Consider the following 10,875-nt stretch of genomic DNA (forward strand, 5'->3'; position numbering starts at 1 on the left):
CTGGGTAGGTAATATGGACATCTGAACAACATTAAGTGTTCTGATCTATGAATACATGGATAGATTTTTATGATTAGATAGACACGATTTCATTCATGTCTTTAATTTCTTTCAGCAGTGTTTTGTAGTTTTAAGTGCAGATCTTTCATGCTTTTAGTTACATGTTTTCCTAAGTATTTTATTCTTTTTGAAGCTGTTGTAAATACAATTGTTTTCTTCATTTTCTTTATGGATTGTTAGTTTATAGAAACTCAACTGAATTTTTTATGTTGATTTTTTTATCCTGCAATATTGCTTAATTAATTTATTACTTCTTTGACGAATGTTTTCATCATGAAAGGATGTTGAGTTTGTCAAGTGCCTTTTATGCATTTAATAAGATGATCATATGATTTTTATATTTTGTTCTATTAATGTGGTATATCATACTGATGAATGTCTCTATGTTGAACCACCCTTGCAATCCAAGGATAAATTTCACTTGCTCATGATTTATGATCCTTTTAATGTACTGTTGAATTTGGTTTGCTGGTATTTTATTGGGGATTTTTGCTTAAATATACATCAGAGATATGGCCTTACAGTTTTCTTGTCTTATAGTATGTTTTCCTGGCATTGGTATCAGGGTAATGCTGACCTCATAAAACGAACTTAGAAGTGCTCCTTCTTTGCCAGCTTTGTGAAAGAGTTTGAAAAGGATTAACATCACTTCTTCTCTAAATGTTTGGTAGAATTCACCAGTGAAGCCATCTGGTCATGGGCTTTTCTTTGTTGGGAGATTTTTTATTACTGAATCAGTCTCCTTACGAGTTATAGGTCTGTTCAAAATTTCTATTTCTTCATGATTCTGTTTTGGTAGATTGCCTGTTTCTAGGAATTTGTCCAGTTCTTCTAGGTTATCCAATTTGTTGACATATAATTGCTCATAGTAATCTCTTAATAGCTTTTAATTTCAGAGCCATCAGTTGTAATGCCTCCTCCTTCATTTCCAGTCTTGAGTCTTCTCTATTTTTTGCCTTAGTCTAGCTAAAAATGTGTCACTTTCATTGATCTTTTCATAACACAAACTGTTTCATTGATGTTTTCTATGTTTTTCTAATCCCTTTCATTTATTTCTGCTCTGATTTTTATTATTTCCTTTCCTCTGCTAACTTTAGGCTTAGTCTGTTCTTCTTTTTCTAGTTCCTTGTGATTTAAAGTTAGGTTGTTTGAGATTTGTCCTCATTTTTAATGTAGGCATTTACTGCTATAAACTTCCTTCTCAATACTGCTTTTGCTATATACCATAAGTTTCATTATATTGTATTTTCATTTTCATTTGTATCAAGATATTTCCTAACTTTTCTTTTGATATCTTCTTTGATTCATTCATTGTTCAAGAGTGTGTTGTTTCATTTCCATGTATTTGTGAATTTTCTGGTTTTCTTTCTCTTACTGTTTTCTGGTGTTATTACATTGTGGTTGGAAAATATATTTAGTATGATTTCAGTCTTTTTAAATTTGTTAGGCGTAGCTTTGTGACATAACATGTGATCTGTTCTGGAGCATATTTTGTATGTACTTGAGAAAACTGTATTCTGCTGCTGTTGGCTGAAATATTCTATATACGCTGTTAGGTTCATTTGGTCTATAGTGTTGTTTAAGTCTTCCGTTTCCTTATTTCTCTTCTGTCAGGATGCTATGCATTGTTTAAAGTGAGGTGTTGAGAACTTAAGAAAAAACAAATGATCAAAGGGGAAATGAGAGAGAGAGAGAGAGAGAGAGAGAGAGAGAGAGAGAGAGAGAGAGAAACCAAGAAGCAGATTCTTAACTATAGAGAACACACTGATGGTTACCAGAGGGGAGGTGGATGGGAGGATGGGTAAAATAGGTGATTTTTTAGTCTTTTGTTCTTTAACTTTTAGATCAGGATTAAAAGTGATTTGGGGGGCACATGGGTGGCTCAGTCAGTTGGGTGTTGGACTTAGGCTCAGGTCATGATCTCATGGCTCGTGGGTTCAAGACTTGTGTCAGGCTCCTCACTTAATGTGGAGCCTGCTTGGGATTCTCTCTCCTTCTCCCTCTCCTTGCACCCCTTCTCCTCTCTCTCTCACTGTCTCTCTCGAAATAAATAAAGTTTAAAAAGCGATTTTTGACACACCTCCATTACAGTAATCTTTTGTGTCTGTATACTTTCATATACTTTTGTGTTGCTTTTCAGGGTCTGTTTGCTTCACACTGAAGAATTTCCTTTACCATTTTTGCAAAGTAGGTCTAGTGGTGATGAACTCCCTCAGCTTTCCCCCACCCCACTCCCCTGCCCCCAGTTCTGGAACATTTTTATCTCTCCTTCATTTTTGAAGAACAGTTTTGCCAGACATAGGATTCTTGGTTGATAGATTCCCTTTCAGCACTTTGACTATATCATCCTACTCCCTTCTACAAAGTTCTTGCTGAAAAATCCACTGAAAGTCTTATGGAGGTTCTCTTACACGTGAATTGCTTTTCTCTTGCTGCTTTTTGAATTCTATCTCTTTGACTTTTGACAGTTTAATTATAATGTGTCTCAGTGTGGATTTCTTTGAATTCACTGTGATTGAAGTTCTATGGGCTTCTTAAATCTGGATGTCAGTTTCCCTTCAGATTTGGAAAGCTTTCTTTAAGTAAGCTTTTTGTTCCTTATTCTCTTTCTTTTTCTTCTGGGACTTCCATAATGTATATATTGGTCTGCTTAATAGTATTTCATATAATTCTTAGGCTTTCTTCATTTTGTTTTTCATTCTGTTTTTTCTGACTAGAAAATTTCAAATGGCTTATCTTTGAGTTCACTGAGTCTTCTGCTGGATTGAGCTTAATGTTGAATTGCTCTAGATAATTTTTCAGTCTAGTCATCATATTTTTTAGCTCCAAAATTTCTGTTTGGTTCTTTTTAGTATTTTCTATCTCTTTGCAGATATTCTCATTTTGTTTGTTCATTGTTTTCTTGAGTTCATGGAGAGTCCTTATCATGGTTATTTTAATTCTATGACAGGTAATTCATATTCCTTTACTTCTTTAAGATGACTTTTTACAGATTCATTTTTTTCTTTTCTTTAGGCCTATTTCATGTGTCTCATTACTTTGTGTTGGGATTGGCACATTTGAAATAACAGCCATATCTCCTACTCCTTATGGACTGGCTTTGTACAGCAGAAGACCTTACTAATCAGCTTGACTAAAGATTCTGGGAAACTCTAACCTTTTTTTGTTGGGGGAAATATAACTTTTCTGGAGAAGGGAAGTATTAGTGTATAGTTGTAGAGGGAGGGTATCTGGAATCAAGTGTATAGTCAGACTCTCAATTAGTTTCGACATCTTCAGCTTTACCTCTTACTGTACTTCTTTGCTTAGTATGAGCCCTTCTCTTAGTCCAGACTTTCTTTGGTATTCTCCTGAGCAAGACTTTATTGCAGTTGGAAACCAAGATTTAGAGTGTTTGAGTGGTCTTCCCATGGCCATGCAGCCAGCAAAGAATAGAGCTTTATGTACAGCCAGCCTGTACCTGGGACTTAGTAACCTATAGTTTTAAATAAATTGCATTAATGTATGTCTACTACTGCATCTCAGGCTCCTTTGTTTCCCTTTTGCTATAGCTCTCCCTCTGCTACCATGGGGGTCACTGCAGCTGCCCATAGTAGCCAATGCTTCTATATCCCAGTCCCTTAAAACCTTTGTCACCAATTTTCTCACTGGAACACTTTACCCTCTTAGAGGTCCAACCCCAAGTGAGCCCAGCCGAGGAACCTTCTAATCTTCCTTAGTGATAGCAGGAAGCATGCTTTTTGTGTGTCAAGTAGAGTGTCTTGCAATAATAAATAGACACCCGATATTCTTTGAAGAATAAGTGAACGAATAAGTGTCTGAAGTAGAAGACATAAGAGAGACTATTGTCTAATTAGGCAGAGGGATTTACCAAGTAGAAACTATAAGATATTTTTCTACAGAAATAATGTTAGTAATGGTAGTCAGGTTCTACAGTTTGATTAATACCACTAATACAGCAGTCCAAATAACTTTTAAGTTATGCAATATATATATATATATATATATATATATATATATATATGGGTTAATCTGGGAGTCCAACCACCATTTTTATAAAATGCTTCTGTAAGAAACTGTTTTCTGAAGGACAAATAGTCAGCTTATGAATGAATTTTTGGAAACAAACAATTTGTAAATTGAAACTAACATCTGAGGGGCGCCTGGGTGGCGCAGTCGGTTAAGCGTCCGACTTCAGCCAGGTCACGATCTCGCGGTCCGTGAGTTCGAGCCCCGCGTCGGGCTCTGGGCTGATGGCTCAGAGCCTGGAGCCTGTTTCCGATTCTGTGTCTCCCTCTCTCTCTGCCCCTCCCCCGTTCATGCTCTGTTTCTCTCTGTCCCAAAAATAAATAAACGTTGAAAAAAAAAAATTAAAAAAAAAAAAAAAAGAAACTAACATCTGAGACCATTAATCTGTTGGTAATTTTTGCTTGTGTCTTCTGATTTATTTATAAAGTTATAAAGAATGGTGAAGTCAAAAACTGTTTTCTATTACATAATAACAGTACTATGCCCAAATCTTGCATTTTCCCTCTTCTCTTATCCGCACCTGGCATTCATTATGTTACCTTCTATATAGTAGGTATTAAAAAAGCTTTCATGTACTGATTGATTTTTTTGATACCTAGAGTACTTGCTTCAGCCTAATTAGTAAAACTATAAATGACTTTTAGAATATAAATTAACTACAACTTTAATTGATATGGTTATATAATATTAATAAAAATAAGTAATTTATAATAATAGATTTGGATATTTATCATTTTTACCCCATGACTTACAATTTAGGGGCAAATTGTCATGGTAAAGGCTAGGAGGCATCCTGGTTTCAAAAGCCCCCAAAAGCCTTGTGTTCTAACCAATACATTTAGGGATTTCCTGTCACTGGGACAGAGAGGAAATGACCTCTCTCATTTGAGGGAGTACTATAGAGTAGTTTAATGTCTAGATAACAATATATCTATCATGCTTTCTGTCTTGGAGCTTAGGATGACCTAACTACTTTTCTCTCAGATAGAGGAAAGTTATAACTGGAGAAGAAGAATCCATCACACATTTGTTTCAAGTACAGTGACAAAAGGTACTTAGTTCACAAAAGACACTTATTTTGCTTTTTCAGGTGTAACTGTGTAGAACCGCATAATCCTAGCAATGATACATTGAAGGAATGGAGGGAGTCCAATATTTCTGCTTCTGACATAATTTGGGAGAACCTAACTGTGTCGGTAAGTTAAACACTGAAAAATAAATCATATATTGGATCTTACTACCGTAAGGGCTTTTGTTGACATTTTGAATGAATTATTGCCACTAAGGTAAATTATTTTGAATGCATAACTATTATACAAGTAATAGTTTTGTGTTAATTTTAATTTCATTTTTAGGTTTTCATTAGCAAACTGGGGTTTTCTTTCATTATTAAGTTTTACTAATAGTTAGTAGGCCTGAGTTACTCTAAGAGCAATCATAATATGGCCAGATTAACTGAAGGCACATTAAATAAGAGTGGTGTTGACCTAAATGAAACCATATGGCAGAAGTAAGTCGGCCTTCTGTGTAAAGAACCCAGAATGCTTTTATTTCACTCTGTAATCCTGCTCCAGCTGTTCAGAATATGCTGAGGGGGAGGGGATGTTTGTTAATATTTTAGTATAAATATTGAAGTCTTAGGAAGAACAAAATCACTATTAACAAAATTCTGGCACCTTCCTCAGGAAGGGCTTTCTTACTTACATTTTCTTCTTATCTCTCACTCAAGAAAAGGAATGGCAATGATTTTTTCCCTATCAGGGTTAAATCCTGTACTTAAAAGAAAGGAAAATTTTGTCTTTCCTCTGTTTTGTGATTCTGCCCCTCCCCCACCCCATAGCTGCATTTCTCATTTCTTCCTAATCTCTTATAATGTCTGTGCACCTCTTTTTCCATCTGTATTTGCATTCTTCTGTTCAATCTAATCATAACTGGAGAAATTGAGTGTTCTGCTTTTACTAAATGTTAAATAGAATCTGAATTATTCTAGTTACAAACATTACAATCCATAGCTCCTGCCACTTTACTAACCTGTATAAGCTCAAATTCCATTATAACCATCAGCATAATACTATATGAATACTAATTCATTGCATGAAACACCTATTTTAGCAAGTGAGCCCGTTAGTGGAACATAGAAATCTTTTTTTTTTTTAAGTTCATTTATTTATTTTGAGAAAGAGAGAGAGAGTGTGTGTGCATGCACGCATACATGAGCAGGGGAAGGGCAGAGAGAGAGGAAGAGAGAGAATTCCAAGCAGGTTCTGTGCCGTGAGTGCTCTGTGTAGAGCTTGACTGGGAGCGGAGGTTGGGGGAGGTGCTCAATCTCACAAACCGTGAGATCATGACCTAAACTGAAAGAGTCAGATGCTTAACTGACTGAGCCACCCAGGTGCTCCTAGAAATCATTTTTTTGTTTTTCAAATATTGTAAAACTCTAAGTATGATACCTTTAGGAACATTTGACCTATTGCCTAGTTCTGCAAATTTCCCCCATGAAATGTTTTCTTTCAGAATCAAAATCAAATTGCTTACTCAGTTTAAAATTCTATCTTGACCTATATTTTATGACCTATATTTATTTTATGGCCTATATTTTTTCTTATACTAGTTATTTTCTCTAGAATAAACTTTCACTTATTCTTGTTTTTTTCTGTTACAATTAACATTTAATTCTGTTCCATCTACTAGTCCCTAGAAAAATAACATTACCAAACTGTTTCCTTTCGGAGAGCCATTTAAATGGACCAATAAAAGAAATGTTGAACAAGAAAGAATGCTACAGTTACTTAGAATTTAGACATGGGATTGTGGTTGATCTAGTCAGCAGTGTATCTTCCATTTATATTCCCTTTGGTAGACTATAAAGATATTACATCTAAAGCGTCCCTTATGTACTCATCTTGGTGTCCTCTTCAGTACAGACACCCAGTAATTTAATCTCTAGATTATTTAACATGATAATTTACTCTATGTGTAATATATATTCTCTTAATAATTTAATGTTAAATAATAATATTCGTTCTGTGTAATGGAAAATGCTTAATAACCTTCTAAGAGACTCATAGCACAATTGATCTGGCTGGCAATGAGTTAGTTTTAGATATTAAAAGTTTTAGGGTCAAGCAGAGTAAAGAAATATTTTGCAATCAAAGCAAATCTTGCACTTTTTTTTTTTTAGTTCTGTACTAGGTGTTAACATTCTGGCAGAAATTTTCATATTATTTTTCATTAGTTAAAAGCAGTTTTTGCAATGGGTAATTGCTAATCTTGACCAGAAATAGCCTTTATCACCAAAGGGAATGCTATACAATGAAAAAATCTTGTAATTTTTAAGTCAATGAAAACCATTAATTTTTTTTGTCTTGATTATAATTGCTGGGTTTTTTTTTTCAGTGTAATCCCCAGCATCACCAAAAGCATTTTATTAATAAAACACTGTGCTAATGGCTATCATAATTGGTTTTATAAAAATAGTGATATAACATTTACTTTATACGTTATTCATTTGAAAAGTTTTTATTGAATTGTTACATATCTCATGAATTGTAATTTATGCCTTGCTAACTCTGCAAGGGTGAAGAATTTTAGCTTTCTTTGATTCTCCCAAACTGCTATATGCATAGTAAGTATTCAATAAACATTCAATGATTGTTTTTTAATTTTTTTTTTTACAGTTATTTATTTTTGATAGAGATAGAGCACAAGTGGGGGAGGGGCAGAGAGAGAAGGAGACACAGAATCCAAAGCAGGCTCCAGACTCCGAGCTGTCAGCACAGAGCCCGACGCAGGGCTCGCACTCACAAACCCTGAGATCATGACCTGAGCCGAAGTCGGACGCTTAACTGGCTGAGCCACCCAGGCGCCCCTCAATGATTGTTTTGAAAAGTAGTTCCATGTCACAAATTTACTACTTAATGCAAGTGTTTTATTTTGGTTCATTTTGTTTTTCAGCTTTATTGAGGTATGTTTGACAAAGAAAAATTGTATCTAGGGGCGCCTGGGCGGCGCAGTCGGTTAAGCGTCCGACTTCAGCCAGGTCACGATCTCGCGGTCCGTGAGTTCGAGCCCCGCGTCAGGCTCTGGGCTGATGGCTCAGAGCCTGGAGCCTGTTTCCGATTCTGTGTCTCCCTCTCTCTCTGCCCCTCCCCCGTTCATGCTCTGTCTCTCTCTGTCCCAAAAATAAATAAACGTTGAAAAAAAAAATTAAAAAAAAAATTGTATCTATTTGAAATGTACAACATGATGTGTTCATATACGTATACATTGTGAAAGGATGACCACAATTAAGCTGGTTAACATACTTGTCTCCTGACATAGTTATCTTTTTTCTTTTCTTTTCTTTTCTTTTCCTTTTTCTTTTTTCTTTCTTTTCCTTTCTTTTCCTTTTTATTTCCCTTTGGTGAGAATTATTAAGGTCTACTGTCCTAGCAATTTTGAACTATATACAGTATTATTAATCATATTCACCATGTTATATATTAGATCTTCAGAATTTATTCATCCCACACAACTGAAGCTTTAGACCCTCTGACCAATATTTCCCTATTTTCCTTTCTTCATCCCCCATAGTCCTTGGTAATCACCACTCTACTCTTTGCTTCTATGAGGTTGACTTTTTAGATTCCATATATAAGCGAAGTCATAAAGTATTTGTCATTCCATGTCTGGCTTATTTCACTTAGCATAGTCTCTTTCAGGTTCATCCATATTTTTTGCAAATGACAGGATTTCCTTCTTTTTTAAGGGTGAATGATATTCCACTGTATATTTATACCACATTTTCTTCATCCATTTATCCATCAACAGACATATAGGTTATTTTCATATCTTGGCTATCATGTATAATGTTTAACTCAGGTCTTTTATGGCAAGTTAGGATATGTAGGTTTCATATATATATATATATATGTATATGATAATATACATATATATTAACAGTATCTCAAAATCAGTCATTCCTAGGCAAGGTTTAAAATATTCACGAGCAATTGACTAAAAATTGGCTAAGAATTGTCTCAGTGCTAGAATTACATATTTAGCTTGTATGTATATAAGGAGGAAGATGATAATGCCAACTTTGATTTCTTATTAATAAAATAAGTGGTTCATGTGTGTGTGTGTTTGTGTTTGGGGTATAGTTAGTATAAACCAGAAAATTAATGTAGAATTTTGTAGGTCACGATTTTTATTTTTAAATAGCATACTGCCCTCTACAAAGGAAGAAAAAAAAACCCACCCTTTTCAAATTTGCTTTGAATTAAAGTAACAAGGCAAGCTATTGGCAATTTATTATAGATTATATGAGCACTGAATGCTCCTTTAAATGGCATCTATGTTCTTAAGAGTTGAGAAGAAGTGGGGCGCCTGGGTGGCTCAGTCGGTTAAGCGTCCGACTTCAGCCAGGTCACGATCTCACGGTCCGTGAGTTCGAGCCCCGCGTCAGGCTCTGGGCTGATGGCTCAGAGCCTGGAGCCTGTTTCCGATTCTGTGTCTCCCTCTCTCTCTGCCCCTCCCCCGTTCATGCTCTGTCTCTCTCTGTCCCAAAAATAAATAAACGTTGAAAAAAAAAATTAAAAAAAAAAAAAAAAAAAAGAGTTGAGAAGAAGACCCAGCCAAGTCCAAGGAATATTTAGAAGACTTTGATATTGGCACAAAAGACTGAAGATGGCCACAAATCTATAGATGATGTGTTTGCAACTCATCTCCTAGCTCCTGTTTGTATTTAGCCATTCTGTGTAATCATGACTTTGCTTAATAATTGCTCTACCAGCATCTCTGGAGAGGAGCAAGAGAAGAGACTAAAAATGCAACGATTCACTTTTGGTACTTTGTATATTTTTTAAGAGTTTTGACAGAAGGAAAATTAAAACCATAAGTAAGGCTGGGAGGGTGTGGTTTCTTTGGTCTTTTAATTATCCAAATTATTGTGCTCTGTATTAGCTTAATATGGATAATTAGAATTTCAACTTTAGCTAACAAGGAAGATATTTGCAGCTAAATTAGAAAAGGGGACACAATTTTTTAAAAATAATTATAAGGTAAGCTAACAACATTTCTCAAGAATTCTAGCCTTAGGGGTAGCTGTCCCAAATAGATTTTATTGGCTGTTGGTTTGTTTTTGGATAATGTGATTATCTGTGACCTATTCCAAAATCTTTTAAAGGTATTCATTTTCTGCTATACAAGGAATCCAGACTCTGGACTGGGCAGAGTCTGCTGCTGATCAGTCCTCAGTCCATATTTTTCTCTAAGATCTTTCTGTGCCCTGGTGCAATTCAATTTCTGTGTAGGTCCAGAATATCTCAAGTACTAATAAGGTCACTGGATCACGTAAAGCACTATTTTCTCTGTGTTGGAAAAAAAATACTTCAGTAATAGGATCTTTAATATAAAATAAGAGAAATCAAAATGAGTTTAAAATAATTTTTTATTTCAATTCAAATTATTAATTTTCAAAATGCTGTTTTTCTTGGAGAAAAGAAATTTTTTTGACTTTGCTGCCACCTCCTGGCTAAGGTAGTAATTAGAATGATCCTTCAGGGGCTTATAAAAATACATACCAGGAAGAAAACAATATTGGATCAAGGACAAGTCATAATAAATATGAACTTTGCCTTACTCACATAGTAACTCTTTCTCTTTTGTTCTGTAACCTAATTTTGAGCTCCATCTTTGACTCCCAATTTTATTTTAAGTAGCAATATATCATAGTTTTCTTGTTGCCTTTCTCATTTTTCTTGGTAGCTTTTGGACTAGATAATTCTACAAAATCACTGTTCTTCT

The 10,875-nt window shown here is 35.0% G+C and overlaps 1 protein-coding gene across 7 annotated transcripts in view; it reads left to right on the forward strand.

Annotated features, from left to right (window-relative positions):
- SLC4A10 (solute carrier family 4 member 10) overlaps nucleotides 1-10,875 on the forward strand; it is a 299,064-nt gene that overhangs the window by 245,834 nt on the left and 42,355 nt on the right. For all 7 annotated transcript variants that reach the window (XM_045480001.1, XM_045480002.1, XM_045480003.1 and 4 more), the window contains one exon: nucleotides 5,180-5,285. In XM_045480001.1, the coding sequence (XP_045335957.1) occupies nucleotides 5,180-5,285 (106 nt within the window). The remainder of the gene's footprint in view (nucleotides 1-5,179; nucleotides 5,286-10,875) is intronic.

This window comes from Leopardus geoffroyi, chromosome C1, assembly GCF_018350155.1.
Source record: "Leopardus geoffroyi isolate Oge1 chromosome C1, O.geoffroyi_Oge1_pat1.0, whole genome shotgun sequence".
Lineage (NCBI taxonomy): Eukaryota > Metazoa > Chordata > Mammalia > Carnivora > Felidae > Leopardus > Leopardus geoffroyi.